This window comes from Sciurus carolinensis, chromosome X (assembly GCF_902686445.1).
Source record: "Sciurus carolinensis chromosome X, mSciCar1.2, whole genome shotgun sequence".
Classification (NCBI taxonomy): Eukaryota; Metazoa; Chordata; class Mammalia; order Rodentia; family Sciuridae; genus Sciurus; species Sciurus carolinensis.
The window spans coordinates 130958642-130984764 of record NC_062232.1 but is presented as its reverse complement, the minus strand read 5'-3'; the positions used below and the strand labels follow the sequence as shown (position 1 = coordinate 130984764).

The following is a 26123-nucleotide window of genomic DNA, read 5'->3' as shown; positions in this document are numbered from 1 at the left end:
GAGTTGTGGTTCAGTGGTAGAGTATTTACCTAGCATGTGTGAGGTATTGGGTTTAATTCTCAGCATCGCATATAAATAAATAAGTAAAATAAAGGACTATCAACAAATTAAAAATATTTTAAAAAATTAGGAAGCAGGCTGCTGCGATGGGAAGGGGATCTTTCAAGTATGCCTGGGTTTTGGGATAAACTGAAAGCTGAGGATGAGAATCGTATCACCATTGATATCTCCCTGTGGACAATTAAGACCACAAAGTACCATGTGACCATCATTAATTCCCCAGGACATAAAGACTATCAAAAACATGGTTTCATGCTGACCTTTCAGGCTGACCATGCTGTTCTAATAGTTGCTGCTGGTGTTGGTGAATTTGAAGCTGGTATCTCCAAGGATGGGCAGACTTGTGAGCATGCCCTTTTGGCTTACACACTGGGTGGGAAACAACTAATTGTTGTTGCTAACAAATAGATTCCATTAAGCCACACTACAGCCAGAAGAGATATGAGGAAATCATTAGGGAAGTCAGCATTACCTTAAGAAAACTGGATACAATCCCAACACAGTAGTGTTTTGTCACGATTTCTGACAACATGCTGGAACCAGGGATGGTTCAATGGATGGAAAGTCACCTGTAAAGACACAAGTGCTACTGGAATCATGCTGCTCATACCTCCAGTTTGTGTCCTGTCACCAACTTGTCCAACTGTCAAGCCTTTATATTAGGCACTTCAAGATGTCTATAAAATTGGTGGTATTGGTACCATCCTTGTGGGACAAGTGGAGACTGGTATTCGCAAATTGAGCATGGTGGTTACCTTTGCTCCAGTTAATGTTATATCCAAAGAAAAGTCTGTTGAAATACATCATGAAACTTTGAGTGAAACTCTTCTTAGAGACAATGTGGAATTCAATGTCAAAAATGTGTCTGTCAAGGGTTAGGGTAGGTATGCTCAGTGGTAGAGCACTTGCCTAGCATGTAAGAGGACTTTGGTTCTATCGCCAGCACTGCAAAGAAGTAGAAGGGAGGGGAAGGTGATGGTGGAGAGTAGAAGGAGGGAGAGTATGAGGAGAAGAAGGAAGACTGGCAAAGATATTAATTTTGGCAACATGGCTGGTGACAGCAAAAATGGAAGTACTGGTTTCATTGTTCTGGAGACTATCCTGACTTATGCATGCCAAATCAATGCTGGCTCTGTACTTGTGCTAGATTGTCACACAGCTCACATTGCTTGCAGGTTTGCTGAATGATTGCCATTCTGGTCAGAAGCTGGAAAATTTTTCAATACTGGAGACTGAATCCAGGGCCTCAAACATGCTAGGCAAACATTCTGCCACTGAAATGCATTCCGAGTCCTTTTTTTTCTTGTTTAATTTTGAGACAAGGTCATGTTGATTTGTTCAGGCTGACCATGAACTTGAGATAATTTGGCCTCAGCCTCCTCAGTAAACTGAAATTACAGGCATGAGGCATCATGCCAGGCTCCATTGTGATTTTTATTGTTATGGTTTCTTTCTAATTTGGTCTTGAGATTTCTATCTTAAGAGTGAACACAAGCCAACATAGTTACTTTCTAGGAGAACCCATAGTGGGAGCCAAGTTAGGGGTGTGTTGGTCAGGTGAGAAACATGAGGAAGTGAAATAAAAATGCAGAATGGAATAAAATAGTAACAAATACCTAGAAATAAGTATGAAAAAAAGTTTACATAGTATTTTCTATGATAATCACTATGGAAAATTACTGAGAAACTTAAATGTAGCTAAATAAATGGTGAGATATAATATATATATGGACACAAAAACATAATATTTGAAAATGTAAATTATTCACAAACTGATCTATGATTCAGTGCACATTGAATGAAAATCCCAAGCCTTTTGTGGAACTCAACAAACTTTCTAATATTAATACAAAAATGCAAAGGATCAAGAATTGCCAAGACTTTCATGAAGAAAAACAAGATGGGAGGGATTGCTATATAACATATCAAGTCTCATTTTAAAGCTATAGTAATTAAAACAATGTGATAATTGGTACAGTGATAAGAAAATAGGTAAATAAAACAATGAAAAACAGACTTACACACATATATATAGACACTTGATTTATGACATAGATGTCACAGAAGAGCAGTTTTCAATAAAATATGCTGGGAAATTTTGGTATCCATACAGAAAAGACATTAAACTTGACACTTGACTCACAACACACACCAAAAAAGTTCACTCACATTGGGTTACAAGTCTATAAGTGAAAGATAAAACCATAAATATCTTAGGAAGAAAAAAGTAAGACAATATCTTGACCTCAGGGTAGGGAAGAAAGATTGATATCAAGATACAAAAAACATTAACTAAGAAGGATTTTAAAAATGAATTTCACTACATCAAAATTCTGAACATAAACAGAAAGAGAAGGTTGGCTACAAAATGAGAGAGGATGTTTGAATGTTTACAATGCATAAAGGCAAAGGACTCTGTCAAGACTATACAGGGTATTCCTCGGAATCAATAAGAAGAAAGCAGATTATCCAGTACAAAAATTGGCAAAAAAGAAAAAAACTTGGAGAGGAGCTCCACAAAACAAGATATCCAGATGACTACTACTCATAAAAAGATTCTCAACCTTATTGATCAGGAAAATGCAAAATAAAACAAGAATGGCATACTACTATGCAACCACCAGAATGTCCTAAAATGTCAAAATACAGTCAATACCAACCAAGTATTTGTGAGAATTATACAATGTTATTAAAATGGGAATGTTGTAGCTGCTTTGGTTCATATCACGACTATTTGTAAACACCAAAAATTAGAAATAACTCAAGTGTCCATGACTGGGGTATATTCACATAATGAAATACTGTATAACAAAGGGAAGAAACACAACAATGGAAATGAATCTCACAACTATAATGCCAAGTGAAAGAAGCAAGAAACAAAAAGATATATACATGTTTCTATTTACACACTTCAAAAGCAGGTAAAACTGAACTATATTCTTTAAGGATGTGAGGACATAAGAGGCAAATTTTGAAGAAAAGCAAATAAAAGATTATCATAAACATCAATATAGTGGTTATCTAGTGCAGAGGGCAAAGGGTATGATTGGAAGGGACATAGAGTGAGCCTTCTGGCAATGTTCTTTTTTAAAAATAATTTTAGATGTTGACAGACCTTTATTTTATTCATTTATTTTTATGTGGTGCTGAGAATTGAACCCAGTCCCTCACATGTGCTAGGCAAGCGCTCTACCACTGAGCCACAGCCCCAGCCCCTGACAATGTTCTTGATCTGGATGATGGTTGTACTTTTGAATGAAAAGCACTTATATTATATACACTTCATTGTATGTATATGATTTAAATTTTTTTAAAGTAAATAAAAGGGATCCAAGAGTGGGACCTTGGGGCTCTATTATATTTAGAGTATGTTTACAAACTACAATCTTTCAATATTTAACAAATATTTTTGAGTACTACTTTGTGTCAGGCACTCTTCCAGCTGCTGGAACTGCATACTAATATAAGAGGATGGAATTAACTACACAAAATGTTGCTTAGCTGTCTAGTAAAATGAGAACATAAAAGTTGACTCAGATACCATCTAAATATAGATAATCTTCATCTAGATCTCTTTTGTGAACTCCTGACATCTGTATATTTGCCAATGTAATTCACATTGATGTACCATATGTCTAAAACTATATACCCTAAGCTACTCCTCCTCTAGGGTTCTCCATCTCAGTGAATTGCATGCCATACACTCATTTGTCCCGACCAGAAACCCGAAAGTTATCTGTAATTCTTGTCTCCTCTCTGACCCATTGCACTTGCAATTCATCATCAATTCTATTAAACGTATCCCAAATACAGGGAAAGCAATGATGTGAAGCATTTCTACCCACTTGGTCCATGAGGATACTGCTTTTCCTCTACTTTTTCTGCAGGGATCAGAGTGGCAGTGCCCCGCAGTTCAAGAAGGTAGTTTTCCAGGAATTTACTGATGGCTCCTTTACTCAACCCTTATACCGTGGAGAACTAAATGAACACTTGGGACTCTTGGGGCCATATATAAGAGCAGAAGTTGAAGACAATATTGTGGTGAGTTAAAAGACAATGAAATTACAATAAAATTAATTCCATATATTTATTTTGTTTCTGATTATAAAAATAATGTACTCTAACATTTGAAAAAATTAAAGTACAGAAAAATAAAGAAGTTGAAAAATTACCCCTTATTTTTTGTTTTATGCTCCTTTTTCCTAAGGATTTTTCTCTTTCTGTATTCAAAATTATATCATATACAATTCCACTTATTTTACTAAATGTCATATAATTAACATTTCTTATGTCATTGAAAACACTTCCTAAACAGAAATGATTGCATATTTATTTATTATATGAATTTATGCAACCGTTTATTTAGCCATTTACTTTGATCAATGTTTTAGACATTTTCTTTTTTCTCTATATAAATAAGTCTCCCGTCAAAATCCTTTTCCTATGATAAAATTCCAGAATTGCAATGCACATGAACAATTTAAGACTTTGCCTTATGAATTATAAAATTCTTCCTTTTTGACACTATCTTTGGTTTTATGTTTATAAAAGTCCCTCCCTATCCAGACACTTAAAAGAATCAGAATATTTTCTTTTATAGCTTAATTATTTCCATTTTTCTTTTTAATCTATCAAAAATTCCCATAAACTAGATGTTATTTTGGTATATCATGTGAGAGAACACAGCAGTTTTATTTTCTGTGCAAAATAGACAGCCATTTTCTCAGTTGATTGTTTATAGTAAGGATGCAGAGAATCTGAAATTATGGGATTGTGGGTGCATTTTTTTCTGACTTGAATTTTATTTTACTTTCCATATGCTATACAATATGTGTACTTTTCCAAATTGAAAAAAAAGTCTTTAAAACAAGTCTTTTAAAAGATAATATGCATTAATCCTGAATTGTGTCATGAAGAACCTTAAGTATTAACTCTTTTAAAACCCCTGTGGTGACATTTTCCCTTTTACTTTGAAATTGCCTTTAAGTGTTTAAGAATTTTCTTTTTTCTCTTTCATTGTTTTGTTGTTGTTGTTATCTTGATTTTTTTTTAACTTTTGTGTGTATGTGTTTTCTCTGCAGGTAACTTTCAAAAACCAGGCTTCTCGTCCTTATTCCTTCTATTCTAGCCTAATTTCTTATAAGGAAGATCAGGGAGAAGGAACAGAACCTAGAAAAAACTTTGTCAAGCCTAATGAAACCAAAACTTACTTTTGGAAAGTACAACATCATATGGCACCCACTAAAGATGAGTTTGACTGCAAAGCGTGGGCTTATTTCTCTGATGTTGATCTGGTAAGTAGGTTTTCATTGTGCTGGGTACTTTATCTGGTTTAAAAGAAATGTCATTGTGTTGGGTGCTTAGAATTTTGGTATTTATCCTGAGCACAATGAAAAGCTTTAATAGGAGAGGGGATGTCATATCTGTGTCTTAGAAACATCCTTCTAGAACCTACTGAAGTGGATGAACTCTTCTGTGGGAAGATGGGGGACAGGTTAAAATGGCTGAAAAGTTGATGAAAAGTCTAGTCTGTTCATAGGTGAGAGAGCTTACACTAATAGGGTTGATGCCTTCCCTCCCTAGGAAAGAGATGTGCACTCAGGCTTGATTGGACCCCTTCTGATCTGTCACACTAACACTCTGAATCCTGCTCATGGGAGACAAGTGACAGTGCAGGAATTTGCTCTGTTTTTCACTATCTTTGATGAGACCAAGAGTTGGTATTTCCTTGAAAACATGGAAAGGAACTGCAGGGCACCCTGCAATATCCAAATGGAAGATCCAGCTTTTAAAGAGAATCACCGTTTCCATGGTAATATATCCCACACCCAAATATTACTGTGTAATATAGCATGCACTTATTCAAATGAGCCTTGAGCCAGAAACTTGATCATTGCATGATGTGAGAGAATATGTGCAGGAATGGAATCCACACAGCTATCAGTATTTTTGGTGGAGTGGAGGGAAAGAAACTTGTAGAATAAAGTTTAACAGCTTTCACTGTTCTTCTCCAGCAATTAATGGCTATGTGATGGATACACTACCTGGTTTAGTAATGGCTCAAGATCAAAGGATTCGATGGTATCTGCTCAGCATGGGCAGCAATGAAAACATCCATTCTATTCATTTCAGTGGACACGTGTTCACTGTCCGGAAAAAAGAGGAGTATAAAATGGCAGTGTACAATCTCTATCCAGGTATGAGCCAGTTTGTGTTCTATCTACTGTACTTGAGTACTTACTTTACATAATACAATCACTGAACAAAGTAGACAAGCTCCCTTCTCCCAAGTAACAAGTCAAGTAACTTTAATGTACAGAGAGATAAATCAATTAGCAAATTAATAAGATGATTTCAAGTACATAAAAATTGCTATAAAGGGATTAGAACAGGATAAATGGATGATTAAAGTCACCTTCCTAGGAATACTTTTTCATTTTCCTTCTCAAATCCCATATCACACTACTAGTTATTCAAAGAGTGATTTATGTAAGTATGTAATCAGTATGTATGACAGTGTTGATTGAAACACAATTTTATTTTGGTTCTCCACTAAAACAGGTTTAATAGTGGGGGTAAATTTCCCCTCTTTTCTCATAAATATTCCAATAAGCCCTGTGATTTTTCTACTTAGTCTTTTTTTTCAAATTTGTTTATTTGTATGCAGTACTGAGGATTGAACCCAGTGCCTCACACATACTAGGCAAGCGCTCTGCCACTGAGCCACAACCCCAGCCCTCCAATCTTAATCAGTATCTATAACACTCAAGTCAAACATTACACTTTACACAATGATCTATAAATTTCACAGATTTTTAAAAGGTTAAGGCAGTCATGGAGTTTCTGGTAGCTGAATTGAACAAAGTCAAAGAGCAGATATGAATGCAAGAGTTACTGCAGGTGGTCAGATAAGATTCCAACAAGCCAGCCATAGAACTTATTCAGGGTACAGAACTGTCAAAATGAGGAATTTATTCCAGGCCAGGGTCCAGACAGACATCAGGCAGTTTTGAATTGGGCCACGTTAAGCAGTACTTACTCTTAAGTAATAAACAAACCTGCACTTTATATGTTGCATACAGTTCAAGTCAGAAATTATAATGTTCATTCCAGGATATTGACCAAAATTTTGTAGTTGATTTAACTTCAGTCTTCCCTCTCCAGCTTGAGCATGCATCAGGTTAGAAGTCTGCATTGGACAAGAGAAACATGGTTGAGTTCTCTGTTTCTCTGCTTTGGCTTTATTGTGCCTTCCCAACCACTCACTAGGCTCCCTCAGATCCCACATCTGGTCAATAGGAAACAGACTTTTTGCTCTGAAAACCCAAGGGAGTGTAGGCCAGTCCTAATATTACAGGAGTAGCATTCTCCTGTATCCATCATCAAAGCATCTAGTTAACCTGTCTCTGATTTTCTGGGAGGGAAGTGGTCAAAATTCAATCTCCACGTGCTCCAACTAGAGGAATTACATAGCAAGTGGTAGAGGAACTGAATTTGGTAGGTATTCTTTGATATTCTACATAAGTCGGTATATTTCGTGTTCATTTTTTAGCAAAAAGAAGTAAGTTTTGTTTCTTTTGGTTTTGCAAAGGTGTTTTTGGGACAGTGGAAATGCTACCATCGAAACCTGGAATTTGGCGGATAGAATGCCTTATTGGAGAGCACTTACATGCAGGGATGAGCACTCTTTTTCTGGTGTACAGCAAGCGTGAGTAACACTGTGGGCAGAGGCTCCCTGCCTACCTAGCCTTTATTTTTGGTACCGGGGATTGACCTCAGGGGCACTTAACCACTGAGCCACATCCCCAGCCCTAGTTTGTATTTTATTTAGAGACAGGGTCCCACTGAGTTGCTTAGGGCCTCATTGTCGCTGAGGCTGGCTTTGAAATTGTGAGACTCTCAAGTCACTGGGATTACAGGCATGCACCACCACCAACCCTAGCTTATTTCTATATAGCTTTCCTCCTTCTTGGAATTATTGCCTTTGTTGAGAAATATAATACAAGTTCATGCCATTATTAAATTTAAAATGAATATTACTGTTTGATTTCAGAGTGTCAGATTCCCCTGGGAATGGCTTCTGGACATATTAGAGATTTTCAGATCACAGCTTCAGGACAATATGGTAAATACTACTCTTTTTCCTCCAAGAACCTGGGATGAATGTATGTATTTAAAATTTCTATTGAAGAGTCTTAGATAACTAATCCATCTCCATGCTTTCATTAATTATACTCCATCAATGCAACTCAGATTCATCTCATCCTCTCCATTTTCCACTGTGACCATCTTAATTCAGACCTCTTTCATTTCTCACCTAGACAATGACACTGCCTCCTTAAATATTCTCTCAACTTTTAGTATTGTTCCCTTGAACCCATTCTCTTCACTTTTGTGTTAGAAGTAATGGTTGAATAGCATCTATAGAGTTCTTAAATATTCTTTTTTTTTCTTTTCTTTTCTTTTTGTTACTGGGGATTGAATCCAGGGGCACTGAATCACTGAGTCACACCTCCAGCACTTTTTAGTTTTTATTTTGAGACAGTGTCTTACTAAGTTGCTAAGGATCTCGATAATTTGCTGACTCTGGCCTTAAACTTGCAATCCTCCTGTCTCAGTCTCCTGAGTTGCTGGAAGTACAGGTGTGCAACATCATGCCAGGCTGTTCTTTTCTCTTTTATCATATTTTATTGGTGCATTACAGGTATACATAATGATGAAATTTGTTCTTACATTTTTATACATGCACACAATATAACAGTATAATTTGGCCACTCCCCAGCACTTCCCCTCCCTCCACTTCTTCCACCTTCATCCCTTTACTGTACTCATCTCCCTTTGATTTTCATGTTTTAGAATGAACTATTGTCCACAGGCCAAATCTAGCCCAATATCTGCTTTTTTATGATATGTGAGTTAACAATAGTTTTTTTCTTTTTTTAAATGGTTGAAAACAGGAAGAATATCTCATGACATGTGAAAATCACAAAATTCAAAATTCAGTGCCCATTATAAAGTCTTGTATTGGAACATAGCCACACCCATTCATCTACACATCATCTGTGGCTACAGCAGTAGTTATGTATTTGCAACAGAGACCATATCATCTGCCACTCTTCAATTATTTACTATTTGGTCCTTGACAGAAAAAGTTTGTCAACCCCTATTTTAGAGGGCAAAAATTCCCCTTGAAAAAGAGACTTGAGAGTTATTTACCAAAATAGTAATATTTGTCTCTGGGTAGAAGAATCATGCTTTTATTTTTACTAAAATTTTATTTTCATTTTCTGATTTTTCTGCAATGAATATACATTATATAGTAAAGCAATAATATCATTTGTTATAAAATTCCAATTTCAGCTAAATAGAGGCGCTAACAATCTACAAAGTTATTAAAGTTTACAAGAGGGAATTTGCAATAACAAGCAAAACTCTTACATAGTGATCAATACTGCTAGGCTTCAAAAATTTTATACCTTTCTCTATCTTCTCCAAAAGAAAGTAATGTTCTTTCCATGTGTCTAAGGACCAACTTAGATGGATATAATTTCTCTCCTCTCCCCTTTCCTGGACAAAGGACAGTGGGCCCCAAACCTGGCCAGACTTCATTATTCTGGATCAATCAATGCCTGGAGTACCAAGGAGCCTTTTTCATGGATCAAGGTTAGAAAATTTAACCAATGAGGGGAAATGTATCATGTTTGATCACATTAGTTATTCCTCTTATTCATCTTGCAAGCTCAAAGCATTATACATATCCTTTATATTGCAGTTATTCCCATCACTCCTAAGACTGTGTATTCTCTTGTTAGATGTCTCCAAATGAATGTGTCCTTCAGTCCTCCAATATTCTTTAACACAAACACAAGTAGTTCATTCCCCTACCTGATAAGCAAAGACATTGTAGCTGCCTTTCTAAAACCGAGTCCATCTTTTTCATCAGTTTTACACCACTGGATAGTAGGAAATACATACTTGAATTTAGTGCAATCTGGTGAACTAAGGTGGAATTAATACCTCAAATAATGTGCTTAGGTTACCTCAATTGCTTTTAAAGAACTTAGGCATTTAAATTTTCTCACTTTTCCTATTTCCTCTAGAGTAGCACTGTCCAAAGGAAATAGAACATGAGCTGCAAATGCTAATCACATGTTTGATTTTACGTTTTATAGAAGAAGGGAAGTTAGGATAGGCATCTATTCTGGTGAGGAGGCCTAAAGGGCAAACAGCCTGACCCACAAGCACAGGAGCACTGAGCTGGCTTGAAGGGCACCAGATAAACAAGACCAGGCAATCAGCAGGAGGTAGTTGGCAAGTCACATGGAGATATGCAGCTGCGATGTTAATATACTTTTATACTATGAAACATATTACCACCTTGCTTACTTCTTAGTAGAGAGATATGACTTCCAGTTACACTGAAATATCTGAGTGGATACATTGGTTAAGCTGTTAAATCTGTAATTGCCAAACTGTTCCAATGTATGAGTTAAAAAGTAGAAGAGATAAAAGAAGATGAAGTAGACAAGCTTGGAAGTTACAGAATGTAGGTAGGCTAGCAAGGCTTTTTAAAATCCTCTAGAAGGTACAATAGTCAGTGGTCCAAAAAAGCACTCTCATACTATACTAAAGAAACAGTACAAATCAATTCCACAAAAATCATGATTTTTGCTCCTGGTACTTTCAGTTGTTTATTCCACAATACCAACAGGAAAAATTATGTATCTTCAATTAGAAATACCATCTCCTTTGGGAAAGACAGTTCTGTGTCCTGTTATCTTGCTTTCATTTTCTCCTACACTTATATTACTTGATTATTACTAAGTTTAATAGCTACACTTATTACTGTTTCCTCTACAGAGGAATATAAGTTCCATGATGACAGTGCTTGGCACATAGGAAGTGATAATGATATTTTTTGAACAAATGAGTATGTGAATGGAGCTTACAGTCAATTGAAGGAGATCATCATTAAGCACGAGTCATGACTAGTCTAATTCGTGTGTAGCAAGCATCTGTGACAATATTAAGTTTTATTTGCTTGTTAGGGCAGTGACATATATCCCTTGTAATGCTTATGTGGTCAATATCCTCTTCTTTAAGAGCTGATCATTCCTTACCACTCTGCTATTATTTCGTGCATTCATTCCAAAGTATTTGCTGTGTATCACCATTATACCAGATGACCATGTTAGGTCCTGGGGCTAGAAAGAAATTTATTGAGTGTTTGGCAAGTGCCAGTCATTGAAATCAGCACATTATATGTATTAACTCTAATCCTCAGAGGAAAACATTAATATTATCTCCACTTTACAGATAAACAAATTGTGATGCTAGAAAGGTTAAGTGGCTCAAACAGGTTCACTGCCTTATGGATCTCAGTCTAATAAGGAAGACAGGCAAGCAAAGCATTTGTTAAAATATGGTGTAATAATTTACCAGAATGAATTTATATATGAGGTGAAATGGAAGCATGATGTTGGAATGAGGCTGCTGTGGGAGAGGGGAGGAAATTGGCTTTGACTAGACTGAGGCTGAGGTGTGGGTGTTAGGTTCTATGGGTCCATGTGTGCAGCACAATTGATGTTTATATACAAGAAATGATTCCATGATTTGGAGTCTGGTTTATTAGGAAGCACAGGCTCAATAAGCACTTTTTCTACTTGTTCCCACCATTTATCCCACAGCTACACACACATATGTTCAGCTTTCAAAATTTGTGTCTGCTTCACCCGTATATCCATGTATAGCAATGTAGATTGTCCCTAAACCCATAATTAATTTCAGAGGATATTGCACACATTTTAAAACAGGTTTAAATAATTTTTAATTGATAGGTGGATCTGTTGGCACCGATGATTATTCATGGCATCAAGACCCAGGGTGCCCGTCAGAAGTTCTCCAGCCTCTATATCTCTCAATTTATCATCATGTATAGTCTTGATGGAAAGAAGTGGATGACTTATCGAGGGAACTCTACTGGCACCTTAATGGTATGTACTTAGTCCTTTCAAGAGAATTAATGAATGCTTTAAAGATCTGAGGGATTTCAGAAATGGGACAAACACTCTTAGATTCTATAAGTTTAATTTTAAAAAAGAATTTTCTACCTCTGGGTAATAGTAATGATTATGGACATAGGAACAGAGAGCTTCGTAGTTCTCCATATCCTGTGGTCGTAAGCAGATATGACTTAGGAATTAAGGACAAGAGTTACAGAGTTGCAGTGACAAATGCTCAACTCTCATCCCCAGGTCCATTATGCTATGGTAAGGGCACTGGTGGGAAGGAATGGAGCTCTAAGATCTGGGATGGGGAAATTTAGGCAGACATGGATGAAGCTGAGAATTTCAAAATTCCAAATCCCTCTGAACTGTCTTTGCCTGAGGAATCAATCTCCCCCCAATCTCTAAAGCAATAATTCTTCCTCTGCATAAAAGCCTTTCAGTGACCACAACTGAGATAGTTGCTTCACAAAGCAGCTTTTCCTTAGTGCTCCTGCTTGGCCATTACAAAGCCAAATGAGAGATGGAACATGGCGGTAGACCACCACAAATTCAAACAGGTGGTGATACCAAAAACAAAAATTGCAATTCCAGATAGTATACCTGTTTTAGAGTAAATTGACACAGACACCTGATATAGAATTATTGATCTAGAAAAAAGATTTTTTCTTCATTCCCATTGAAAAGCAAAATCAGAACATATTTGCAGTTATGAGGTAGGAATGACAGTATTAATTTGGTTATTCATATCTCAGAGCAATGACAGCCCCGTTGTTCTTTGTCAGAACATAGACTTGAAGGACTCCAAACATCTTGACATCCCACATTGATGACATTATGCTGACAGAACCTGGTAAACAGGAACTAGCAATCACCCTGTTTTTGTGATACACACACACACACACATATCCCCACCCACCAAATGAACCTGCCTTGTTCCTGACTTCAATGTGAATTGATCCCATGTTTCACTGTTTAAAATAATCTTCACTGTTAGTTTAAAATATTTGTAAACATATTTAGAGTTTCCTTCTATTTCTATTTTATTGGGAATGGCAGCTGAATTTTATTAAATACTTCTCTAGCATCTTTAATATAATCACATTTCTTCTGTATTGTATTGCTAAATTATATTCATATTAAGCGGTGTGCTGGCAGGTGACTAACAGTCAACTTAAAGGCAAAGTGGAGAGAAGTTAGTGAGGAAAGACTTGGATTTATTGTGCTCTCATGGCCCAGTGCAAGAGGGCTCCAACACACCATTGTACTACATGCCTAGGACAACCTCCTTCACTCATAGGGTATTTATCATTTAAAAATTAGCTGGATCCAATTTGCCAACACTTTATTTAGAATTTATCTGTGAATAAAATCAGTTAACGGTTTTGGGGGCGCTTTACTTTTTATGTTTTGGCATGAGGGTTACATTAGACTTGAAAATAAATCGGGAAAGCTCCATTTTTTTCCATGAAACTATTGCTCTAGAATAGTTTAATTGCTGTACTAATTGCATTTAGTAAATTTAGAAGGAATACCTACTTGAACCTTGTGCTTACTTTGGGGGTAGATGCTTGACTATCTTTTTCCATTCGTTCTCTGATTATTGGGCTTCTCATTTTTGCTACCTGTAAGCTGTGTACACAAGAGCCATCTCTCTTTTCCCATGCCATATATCTGTATCTGTATAAAACACATATATTTCTCTTTTTCTGTCTCGCCCCTTTGATCAGAGTTGGCAAGTGTTTGTCTATTCTATTGGTCTTTCAAAGAATCAACTCCTGGTTTTAAAAATGAAATGTAGTTTTGAAATAGATGCTTTATAATTAATTAATTTGTTTAAAACTTTAAAAATCATTTTATGTTCTTTTGGTTTATCTTATTTATGTTTGACCCCTGCAATCTGGAGTTGAATGTCTAGTCCATTTATTTGAGTCTTTATTTTACATTGAGAAGGATAAAATAATTATGAACTATTCTCATAAGGGTTATTCTTTTAACAGTTACTGAAGAACTGCTATGTTCAAAGTCTTTCTTTCTTTTGTGGTACTGGGATTGAACCCAGGGGTGCTCTACCACTTAGCTACACCCACAGAGATATGGTCTCTCTAAGTTGCTCAGACTGGCCTCAAACTTTCAATCCTTGTCTCAGTCTTCTAAATTACTGGGATTATAGGTGTGTACCACCATGCTTGGCTTATGTTGTAGGTTTTAATACCAGGGTGGGCAAACTATAGCCTATGGATCAACAAAGAAACAAGACTATGCCATAGAGATCATTTGTTGCTAGGACAGACTAAAATATCCATATCTGGATATTTGTAGAAAAATTTTGTAGTCTGCTGGTCTAGTCTAATGGTAGAAGAGATCTAGACAGTTAACATTAATCCTCAGGTACCAGAACCCTTCAATCACAAAATTTGCCCAATTTACTAATTTCAATCTTGTTTACCTTCCTCTAGCCTAGTCGTTATCAAATGTCTTTATATCTTTATACCAGTCACACATAATATAGCCATTCATAAGCAATATTTCTTATAAAAGGAGTATCTAATAATGGGGAAAATGAAAACACTATCCTCTTTAAGTATCACTGTTTCATTTTCAGTAGTTTACAGTATTTTTAATTATAATCATATACCTAATTCCTGACCCTCTGCTTCTCCCTCCATCTTGCCAAGGGCCTAAATAGACCTAAATAGGCTTTTCTTATGCCCCAATACAAAAATCCTCACCAGTTTTCCTCCATAACCCCTAAACATTTTTGTCAGAATAAGACAGCTAGGTTTGAAAAAAGCCAAAGAGAAAAGGAGCATGCACCCTTAGCACTTTTGCAATCAGTTGGACTAAGCTTTGAGGACTACATAGTAATCTTCCTGACATCAGAGAGTAATGTTGTGGCTGAATCTATCTCACATGGACCTCTTTTGTATTTCCCACTACTTTCACACATTTGTGTGAAACGGATGCCCATAATACACAAGTCCCACCCATTTCAAGATTGCAACCTTCTATAATTCTCCATGAAGAAAGCACATACACACACAAAGCTGTGTACCTAAATATCCCTCCCAAAAATGAGTATTGCATATAACTTTAGTATAAATAAGGATGCATGCTTCCAAAGTTTGATTTTTGAGTTATATTTCAGAGTTTGAAAAAAATGTAAAAATAACTAGAAATGAGAAAAGTTAAGCTGGTTTGCATGTAACTTTTGGTTAATAAGCCTTGGAAACGATATTTTAGTTTTATTTTTCATTAACATGCATTTATTGTACATAAAAATGGAGTCTGGTATGCCATTTCATTTTTTTTTTTTTTGGGTGCTGGGGATCAAACCCAGGGCCTTGTGCTTACAAGGCAAGCACTCTACCAACTGAGCTATCTCCCCAGCCCCTGGTATGCCATTTCAACATACGCATAGTGTTTGACAACAGAATGCCATCATGCTTTGAGGGAACAAGGGAGCTGCCTTGCATATGTGATTCCACAGTAAGAGTCATGCTCTGAGTTTATATACTTGCGTTAAATGAAAATTGCAATGTAGATTATGTGTACCTGTCAGAAGTATACTAGAACTGTGACTTCCAAGCCAAGGAGATAACATTGCCACTGGAACTGAAGAGTTGCACACATTTTCATTGCAATAATCTTAGTAAGGGCCATATTGTCATTGAACCCAGGTTTGGAAGCTACTCCCACAGAAAAAAAAATGTGTGAGAGCTGAGTGCCATGGAGAAAGAAAGTATTCTTTCAATGGTCAAAGAATGGAGAAAAAAAGAGTTTGCTCATAAATAAGCTTCTCAAATCCAGGGGGCCGAGGGTTACAGATATATGATAATAATGAAGAGGGAAAGGCTTATAAAGGACAGGAATATTCATGTCTTTTCTGGGAATAAGCAGAGATCTTCCAGAAGATCTGTTTTCATTTCTTTAATGGTAGCTGGTAGATGTCGTTAGCTTTAAAAGAGAGAGGGAGGGAAACTAGGTAAGTCTATGTCAAGTTAACCCTGTATTAGTTTTAGGCATTTCTCAATGATCAGTATGTGTACATGCAGTGCTGAGGAAGAATCTCACTCAAAAACTAAGGCAACCAAGGAGACAGTTGCAAAAGGAAGAGAGAGATGCTAAGCATTTTCATCCCATTCCAGTCATGCATGGAATATTTGCAGGCCCAAATGAAGGGTCAGTGTTTTCAGCAAAAGCAGCCTTCAGGCCCCTGAGGAATAACTTAGGCAACCATTATCCTCAGAACCCACACTGAAGTGTCATCTCCAGCAAAGCCATCAGGAGAGTAAATGTATTACCCAATCATATGACCTCCAAAATTAGTGATTTTAAAGTCATTTAAGATCAAGTGAAATGGAGGGTTTATTTAGGTTTTTCCTCTGTAAAAATGACAACTGGCCTCTGCCACAGATTCATTCATTACCCAGCATGGGCGGCCAGGTCCAGGCATAGGAAGACCAGGAATAGTGTACATTTGACAAGAATGAATATATTCTGGGGCTGAAAGAGTCTAGTTCTGCTTTTTGCCTCCTGACAAGCTGCTGGGTTACTCTTATAGATAAGGCAAACCTCAACCCCAAATCAGGAGTATTAAAACAGTTTTATCATGGACATAGCAACAAGGTTGTAAGGCATAAAATAATTCCCATGAACATGTGAGATGAAACACAGGAAGAAAATTAGGGATCACCAACACATAGAAATAGACTAAGAAATGAGACATAAAGACATACAGATTATTCAAAGTTGTGCTAACCCAACTCTGTTCCCCAATGCTCACTAGGGAACAAAGATGAAGGTGGAAGAGAAAGAAGATTAAAAGGATTTTCATTTTTAATGTTGCAGTTTTTTGGAAGAGAGCCATGTCCTTTACTGTGATTCCACAATATTCTGTTTTGTTTCTTCTCTTCCATGGTGGAAATACACATTTGGTAGGTAACTTCAGTCAACTGAATTCCCACTGTGGCAGTAAGAGGAAATGCAGAACGTGGATCAGAGTCTTTTGCAAAGGTGGATGAATGAGGTTGTGTACCAGGCAAAAAGGTCTTTGGTTAATGTGATTTATCAGATCCCCTGTCCTGAGGGGAAGATGGTTTCTTGCAGAACGAGGTGAAGGAGGTGGTTCTGCTCAGCAGTCAACAGAGGCCACATCTCCACCTGCAGTGACTTGACAGCTTCTATGTCCTTTTCATGGGTAGCCATGACCAAGGACTGCAGCAGCAGAAAGAGTTCCTCGGGAAGCTGGCCGCTGCTCTCCTGCCCGTGGCTGTCAAAAGCCTCCCAGGAGTACTTCTCCAGAGTCTGGGCGTGCTCGGGCAGCAGCTTGGCGGGAGGTGGCTGGAGGAGCAGCAGCAGCAGCACACGGGACACCTCGCAGCGCACCAGCACCTCGGAGAAGGCGCCCAGGGCGACGGGAGAGGGCGCGCCAGAGCCCGGGTTGGCGGGGAGCGGCGAGGCGGACGTCGCTGGGGTCGCGCCGGGTCCGGGCTGGGGCCCCGGGGGCGGGGCCTGCGACTGTGCCGGGGCCAGCGGGGTCTGCTGTGGCGGGGGCGGGAGCGGCGGCTGCACCGGGTGGCTGCCGTGCTCCCGCGCCAGGCGCTGCATGCGCGTGAACAGCGCCAGGGCGCCATTGTAGTCGCGCGCCAGAAGCTGGCAGGAGGCGGCGTCGCCCAGCGCCTGCAGCGCGGCCAGGGGCAGCAGGGGCAGCTGCAGCTGGGCGGCGCGCTGAAAGTGGCCGGCTGCGGCGGCCGGCTGGCCCAGGTCCCGCAGGGCGGCGGCCAGCTCCAGGCACAGAGCGGCGGCGGCGGCCGGCTGGCCCAGCTCCAGGTGCAGGCGCACGGCGGCGCCCAGGGCGCTGGCGGCCGCCTGCAGCGGCTCGCCGTAGGCGGCGGGGCACACCAGGCGCTGACGCGCGTCGCACTCCTGCCGCAGAAAGAGGCGCGCGGCCTCCGTGAGGGCCAGCGCCTCCCCAGGCCCGTGGAAGAGCGCCTGCTGGCACCGCGCCACGGCCAGCTGGCACCAGGCTGCGTACGGCAGACACTCCTGGGCACGCAGCTCGCGGCCCAACTGGCCGAACTGCTCGCCGGCCTCGGCCACGTTCGGCTTCCGCAGGAAACGCTTCTTCAGCTTGTTCGACACCAGCCGGTACCGCGCCAGGAAGTCCCCGGCCTCGGGCCCGAGAGCACGCCGCCGCCGCCGCCGCCGCCGCCGCCACCGCCGAGGCCGGACGCGGAGGCAGCCATGTTGCCGGCCCCGGGAACTTCCGGCCGCGCCTACGTGGGCAAAGGTCCGGGCCGCGCCGCCCGCCGGCCGCGACGTGCCCTGCGTCAGGCTGCAGCGGCCTAGGGCGACCCGAAGCGCGCGACCCGAAGCGCGCGACGCGAAGCGCGCGCCAGGCTCCGGCGCCCCCGCAGTCCCCCGTCGCCCTGGTGATGTGCCAAGGTGAGAGGCAGGGCCTGGCTGGGAGGCGCGGACGCCAGTCAGGGAGGCGGGCGGGTCCGGGGCTGGCCTAGCAACCTACGCGAACCGAGGGGCGAGGAGGCAGCTGCCTTTGCGCAGCGCGGGTCAGGAGGCGGGGCTTGGCCCGGAGCCGGGTTCCTGGGCCACTCTAGGGTCCTGGGCAGGCGTGGCCTGGCCGGCCGGCCGGGGAGCTGCTTATGCAAATCGAGGGCGGAGGGGCGGGGCCTGGCCTCCCGTCGGCGCCCTGGGCAAATCCTGGGTCCTGGCCGGCTGCGTATGCAAATCGGGGCTTCGGGGTGGGGCCCGGCCGGCGGCCGGCGACCTACGCACACCAATGAGGGATCACGGAGGCGGGGGGGTGGGGCGGACGTGGGCCCTCCGCGGAGGCGGGGCCCCTGCGCAGGCGCCGGCTGCTGCTAGGTTGCAGCTCGTGGAGCTCGGTTGCTAAGGGCGCCTAGCAGCAGCTCCATCTGAACGTGACCAAAGCTGGATCCCTGACCCTGCTTGAGCCTAGTTCCCTGCTCGGGTTCTTCCGCATGTTCCGCCTCACGCCTCCATCTTGCCGTCGAAGCCCCTTGCCCCGTGGGCGCCCAGGCCCGCCGCCACTCTGGCCGCCCGTCCATCCCCACCCCGACTGGCCGCCTTTAGACGTGGGTCCTAGAGTCGTGGCCACCCCGTTCCGCGGACTTGGGCGGGCAGGCGGGCAGGCAGGCAGGCAGGCAGGCGGGCAGGCAGGCAGGCAGGCAGGCAGGCAGATAGATAGATAGATGCAGGCCCCGAGTCGCTCAGGGCCACGGGGGAGGCGTCTTCTGTACCCCGACGCCCACACTGGCCAGCCCTTGCCGCCCAGGGTCACCCCCTGCACTGCCCCCGCCTCAGGGAAGCCGCTGCCTCCACGGTCGCCTCCCCCTGCTCCTGCTGCTCTCCCTGCTCCCCCTTCCTCCCCCTGATCCCCCTCCTCCCCCTTCCTCCCCTGCTCCCCCTTCTCCCCCTGCTCCCCCTTCTCCCCCTGATCCTCCTCCTCCTCCCCCTGCTCCCCTTCCTCCCCCTGCTCCTCCTCCTCCCCCCTGCTCCCCTTCCTCCCCCTGATCCTCCCCCTGCACCCCCTTCCTCCCCCTGCTCCCCTTCCTCCCCCTGATCCTCCCCCTGCTCCCCTTCCTCCCCCGATCCTCCCCTGCTCCCCCTGCTCCCCCTTCTCCCCCTGCTCCCCCTTCTCCCCCTGATCCTCCTCCTCCTCCCCCTGCTCCTGCTGCTCCCCCTGCTCCCCTTCCTCCCCCTGATCCTCCCCCTGCACCCCCTTCCTCCCCCTGCTCCCCTTCCTCCCCCGATCCTCCCCCTGCACCCCCTTCCTCCCCCTGCTCCCCTTCCTCCCCCTGATCCTCCCCCTGCTCCTCCTCCTCCTCCCCCCTCCTCCCCCTCCTCCCCCTGATCCTCCTCCTCCCACTTCCTCCGCCTGCTCCCACCTTCCGAGGTGCCCACCCCAGGCCCCAAGCCCGCCCCCCAGCACTCCCAGCTCCGGGCCTGGCAGTCCCCCCAAGCCCAGAGAGGCCTGGAGGCCCACCCCCACCCCCCGACAGAAAGTGACTGAAGCAGGTGGTGGGTTTCTTGAAATGCTTTAATGCAAGGACCAGCTGAAGGCACAAGCCAGGCCGGGCGAGGCCTGCTGAGAGCAAGGGGACCTGGGGCCGGCGAGGAGAGGAGGCCAGCGAGGGGGGACGGGGGGACGGGTGGGCCGGTGCTAGGCCAGCAGCGCCTAGCGCCGGGCCGGGGCGACCTGGGAGATGGTCGTAGTACCGAAGAGTCCACTGAGCAGCGCGTTGTTGTGGACGGCCATGTCCAGGAGCTCCGGGGTGATGCGCCTCCTGGCGCTGTGCTGGGCCTCGTTGCCGGCCAGCTCCAGCACCGTGGCCGTCAGGCACTGGAGGGCGGCGGCCAGGAACACGGAGGCAGACCGACTCAGGCGCTGGGCATAGCGGCCCTCCCGCAGACGGCGCTCCACCAGGCTCACAGAGAAGGTCAGCTCGGCTCGGGCGGTGTGGGAGCAGGCGCGCCTCCGGGGCCGCGATGACCCGGACCCTCGTCCTCTTCGACGGCTCCGCTGCCTTGGCATGATGGGCGCTGGCTCGGCCGGCTCGGCGGGCCTGGGCTCCCTCCGCTCAGCTCTGCTCAGCTCTGCTCGGCTCTGCTCGGCTCAGCTCTGCTCGGCTCGGCTCGGCTGGACTGGGTGCCCTCTGCTCGGCTCGGCTCGGCTGGGCTGGGCTGGACTGTGCTGCCGGTCTGGACGCCAACGGTGGCTGCCTGCGGCAGGTAGTCGTTGGGTCCAGGGCTCCAGGGCCCTGTATCCTAGCGACCCCCTGCCGTCCGCTCATTGGTCGGCAGCGACGCACCACGCGCTCTGGTGATGTCAGCTCCGCGGCTGGCCCGCCACGTGCCGGCCCGGGCCTGGGCCTGGGCCCCGGCCTGCGTGTGAGCGTAGACTTAGACGGGGCGGTCAGCCGGCCTCCTGGCCTCCTGGCCTCCTGGCCGGCCCGGGCCCTCCCATCTTGGCACAGGGACGCTCGCTTTCTGCTGGTGGGGAGCAGTCTAGGGAGAAAGAGGACTGGGGGAGGGCAGGTGCGACTCAGAGGCGTCGAGTACTTAGGGTCACAGTGCTGTGCCACCGCCAGGACCATCTGCTTCGGAGACACGTCCACCGCCCACCCCCTCCCACCCCCCAAACACCCAGAACCCCTTAAGCACTCACTCCCCGCCCCGCTACACACACTCACATGCTCGCTCCTGGGGACCCCCCCCCCCCCCCCACCCGGCGGCCACCAGTCTTCTGCGTTCTTGCCACAGAGCATTGCCTGTGCTGGACGGTACCTATAGGTGCAGGCAGAGTTAAACGTGCGGCCTTTGGTGTCGCTGAGCGTTAGGGTTCATCCACGTTGCAGCGCAAATCAGCACTTGGTACCTTTTCACACCTGAATAATACTCCCTTCTACGCATACCCCACATTCTGTGTCGCCACTCATCAGTTGATGGACAGCTGGGTGTGCCTCCGTGACATTCCCGTCTGGGTTTTTGTTTGAACACCTGTTGGGAACTCTTTGGTGTCTCTATCTAGGAGTCCAACTCCTGGGCCGTATGGTAGTTCAGTGCTTAACTCATTGACTAACTGCCAGACTGATTTCCACAGCAGCTGTGCCCCTTTGCATTCCCAACAGCACTGCCTCAGGGTCCTCATTTCTGAACGTCCTCAACTTAGCTTGCTGTTTTCTGTTTGCTTGGTTTTCTTTATAATGGCCATCCTACTGGGTGTGCAGTGCTACTTCATGGTCCTTGTGATTTGCATTTCCCAAATGGCTAATGATGTTGCACATATTTTCCTGAGCTTCGTGGCCCTTTGTGCACGTGCTGCTCTCCCTGCTCCCCCTTCCTCCCCCTGATCCTCCTCCACTGGAGCTCTTTGCCCATTTTGGGAAATTGGGTCGAATGCCATTTTGCTATTGAGTTCTTTGTATATTATGGAAAACTGAGCCTTATCAGATGTATGTGTTATGTGATTTGTAAATATTTCCCCCATTCTGCAGGTTGTCCTTTCACTCTCCACCTAAGAATCCTTTGGTGTCTGAAAGATTTTCATTTGGATGAAGTCCCATCTGTCAAAAGAAACCACTTTTGTGGCTCTGCTTTTGTGGTCATATTGCCTAGTCCAAGGTTCACAGAGATTTACATCTATGTTTTTTCTTCTAAGAGTTTAAAAAAGTTTAAAAGTTTAAAAAAGTTTAAATGTCCTTACATTTAAATCTGTGATCCATCCATTTCGAGTTATTTTTTAAATATGGAATGACACAGGGGTCCATGCTCATTTTTTGCAGTCGTCCCAGAACCATTTGTTGAAGGGATTATTCTTTTCCACACTACATGTGCCTGTCATCCTTACTGAAAGTCAGCTGTACCTGGATATGTATGTGGGTTTGTTTTTGACTCTTAAGTTCTATGACATGGACGCGGATGTCTGTTATGATGCTAATACCACACTTTTTGTATTTACATGGGATAGCTTGCAAGAAAAATGAATACCCAAAAAGGTAGTTACAGCCAAATGTACATATGCTACGTTGGACAAACTAGTAAGTAGTGAATCTGTGATAATACAAAGAGCTTGGGCTAAGATACTAAGTTTTGGAAAAGTCACTGCGAAGGTAATGGTTATTTTAACATTGTTTGTACAGGTTCTACTTGGTCTCCACTCCCCATCTCTGGAATGCAAATGTCCTCTTTCCTCCTGATACAGAAAGGAGACATGATAATATCATCTCCTTTCAGTAAAAAAAAAAAAAAAAAAAAAAAGAATCATAATGCCCTTCTTTCATCTTCTGTTTTTCAAGTTCCTTTAACTCAAAATAATCAATATTCTAGAGTATACAATCCTAAATTGTACCTTTTGATCCCCTTCATCACCTACTGCTACAATGAGCATTCCCTTACAAGTTTCCATTTGAATATTTTTTTTAATATTGGGACCACATACTCATGAATGCATTTATTGGTGTATATCTTTATCCTGTATTCTATTTCATCCATGTTTGTCCAACTTCCTCATTCTTTTTCAGTCATCTTTAATATCTTTAGCAATGTTTTGGTATTTTCAGTTTATAAGTCACACACCTCTTTGGTTAAATTTAATCCTGAGTATTTTATTATTTTTCATGCTATTTTAGGTAGAATTCTTTCATCCCAGATTTCTAGTGTATAGAAATGCAACTGAATTCTGCATTTTGATCTTGTATTTTCACTGAATTAATTTATTAACTCTAATAGTGTTTTTATGGATTTTTAAAGGTTTTCTATACATAAGCTCATATAATATGATACCAAGATAGTTTTACTTCCTCCTTTCCAATATGGATGTCTTTTATTTCTTTTTCCTGCCTACCTGCTCTTGTTAGAATTTCTAGTACAATTTTGAATAGAAGCAGTTAAGCAGACATTTGTTATTTTATTATTCATGTTAGAGGAACACTTTTCATTTTTATACCATTGAGTATGATGTTAGTTTTGCCTTTTATCACATTGACAAATGTTCCTTTTTCTAGTTTGATGCACGTTTTTATCATGAAACTGTGTTCAATTTTATGAAATAATTTTTCTGCCCCAACAGAGATGAACTTATGGGTGTTTCCACCTAGATTTACTAATGTTTAGTTGACTGATAATTTCTTATATTTAATCACCATGCATTCCTAGGGAAATTTCTACTTAAGTAGAGAAACTCATCTTAGTAATATGTTCCTGGATTTGGTTTGTTCTTATTTTGTGAGGATTTTTACATCTATTTTCCACTAGAAATACTACTCTGTAATTTTTTCCTTGTAATGTATTTGTTTTGAGTTTGCTATCCAGATAATGCTGGCCTCACAGTTATGAGTTAGGAAGTTTTCTCTCATTTTCTGTCTTTTAGAAGACTTTGGGAAGGACTTGGCATTAATCCTTCTTTAAACCTTTAGTACAATTCAGTAGTCAATCCTTCAGCACAGTGCCTGGCACATAATATATGGAGTCTAGGATTTGTATAGTGATTAACTGTTTGTGGGTTTAATACATTGTCTTCCCAAGCAGGTTTCTAATCAAGGCACAAAAATTGAGTAACAAATGAAGAGAAAGTCAATATATATGGTGCATTAGTTTGCTTTTGCTGGGATAGCCAGTTACCCCTTTCTGGGTCAGACTCTGTATTCGTTATTTTAGTCACAGTAAGAAATAAAATTCAGATCACCAAGAGCTACCAGTGCTTGCTTATGTATGGGGTGGCCAGACAGAGGAAATAGGAATCTTCTGCCAGGACCAAATCTAAAGGCCATTTTAAAAAGTCAAATTTCCCCCTATATATAAAGGAAAACAATGGAAAAAAAAACCCTTGGTGAATCTTTAAAATCCTATAATGTACATATGTGATTCATCCCATCTTAAACCAAAAATGCGGATATATTATGACAAGGAAATCTGTGATTTCTGATATAACTTCTTTAGGAACAATGCCATATATTTACTAGTATTTTCTGTTTCATAGGATCAAAAACTCTGGGCTGGGGATATGGCTCAATTGGTGGAGTGCTTGCCTTGCAAGCACAAGTCCCTGGGTTCAATCCCCAGCACCACAAAAAAAATTGTTACATGGCAGAACAATTTTTAAAATTTTCCCTAACACTAATTCCAAAGTACAGTCCTGGTTTTATTCTTATTTTATAATATTTAAGCAGATACAGAATCTCAGATGTTCTATGAGAGATATCATTTTTAACTTTCTTATGCTATATGTCATGCTTTAATCTTGGCTTTCTAAATTAGTATTACTAGCATATTTCTCAAACTGTGTTCTATTTGTCTTTACCATGGCATATACCTTTCTCCAGACACCAGGCATGTCAAGGTCCTGAACCCCACATGTTGAATACTAACATGCATCTCATCAATTCACATCCACTGTATTTTAGCTATAATATATGTTTGTTCAGTGACCATGAAAGTGTAGACATACTTATTTCATTTCCTTTGGATGTATACCCAGAAGTAGGATTGCTGGGGATCATATGGTAGTTCTGTGTTTGTTTGTTTTTTTTGAGAAATGGCAATACTGCTTTCCAGTCCCACCAACAGTATACAAAGGTTTCCCTTTTTTCACCAATTCTCATTTTTTTTTTCCCCCTTTGGTACTAGGTATTGACCTCAGGAGCACTTAACCACTGAGCCACATCCCGGACCCTTTTTGAATTTTATTTAGAGACAGGGTCTCACTGAGTTGCTTAGGGTCTCCCTAAGTTGCTGAGGCTGGCTTTGAACTTGTGATCCTCTTGCCTCAGCCTCCAGAGCTGCTGGGATTACAGGCATGCACCACTGGGTGCTCATTATCTTTTGTCCTTATGACAACAGCTGTCTAATGGGTATAAGAGGATATTTCTTTGTGGTTTTAATTTGCATTTTCCTGAATGATAGTGATATTGAGCACTTTTTCATATATCTGTTGTGCTTTTGTATGTATTTTAAGAAATGATTATTCAGGTCTTTTGTCTGTTTTTAATTGGAATTGCTTGCTGTATTTTGTTCGTTTTTACTATTGAGTTGTTTGGATATTAATCCTGTCCTAGTGCATTTTCCATCACTATAACAGAATATCACAGACTGAATAATCTATAAAGAAAAGATATTTATTTCTTACAGTTCAGGAGAATGGTAAGTCCAAGATCAAGGGACTGTATCTGGTGAAGGCCTTGTTGCTCTGTCATAACATTGTAGAATTTACCACATGGGGAGAGGGTGTGAGTGTGAGTGTATACATGTGATGGGTGGAGGGTGGGAGAGCAGGGAGTGAGAGGGAGCAAGAACTCATGCTTTATCAAGAATCCCTCTCCCATAATAACTCAGTCCTGTAGTAATATTGTTAATTTACTCATGCCCTTGTGACAGGATCACCTCTTAAAAGTCTCACCTCTCAACAGTGTTACAATAGTAATTTATTTTTAACATACGTTTTAGAGAAGACACTCATACTATAGCAAAGCCCTTATCAGATATTTGATTTGAAAATATTCTCTCCCTTTCTATAATTTT

At 42.4% G+C, this 26123-nt stretch overlaps 3 protein-coding genes across 5 annotated transcripts in view; 1 reads left to right on the top strand and 2 right to left on the bottom strand.

Annotated features, from left to right (window-relative positions):
• Positions 1-26123, top strand: part of F8 (coagulation factor VIII) — a 103748-nt gene that overhangs the window by 56562 nt on the left and 21063 nt on the right. For 2 of the 3 annotated variants that reach the window (XR_007106340.1, XM_047535389.1), the window contains exons 15-22: positions 3948-4101; positions 5142-5354; positions 5644-5872; positions 6075-6257; positions 7652-7768; positions 8114-8185; positions 9638-9723; positions 11898-12053. Coding sequence is in view for 2 of the 3 variants with exons in the window: in XM_047535389.1 (XP_047391345.1) it covers positions 3948-4101; positions 5142-5354; positions 5644-5872; positions 6075-6257; positions 7652-7768; positions 8114-8185; positions 9638-9723; positions 11898-12053 (1210 nt within the window). In the remaining variant the exon portion in view is untranslated. Of the gene's footprint in view, positions 1-3947; positions 4102-5141; positions 5355-5643; positions 5873-6074; positions 6258-7651; positions 7769-8113; positions 8186-9637; positions 9724-11897; positions 12054-12850; positions 13874-26123 lie in introns of those variants that run through there. The other variant, XM_047535390.1, reaches the window with a different exon arrangement.
• F8a1 (coagulation factor VIII associated 1) lies at positions 16416-18632 on the bottom strand. Its single transcript, XM_047535391.1, is given in 2 exon segments — positions 16416-18266; positions 18269-18632. Coding segments are annotated over 2 exon segments (1176 nt in total). The 5' UTR covers positions 18314-18632; the 3' UTR covers positions 16416-17135.
• On the bottom strand, positions 20284-20890 carry LOC124971733 (histone H2A-Bbd type 2/3). The gene has a single exon (XM_047535392.1). It carries the CDS (start codon positions 20638-20640, stop codon positions 20284-20286), a length of 357 nt encoding a protein of 118 aa, XP_047391348.1. The 5' UTR covers positions 20641-20890.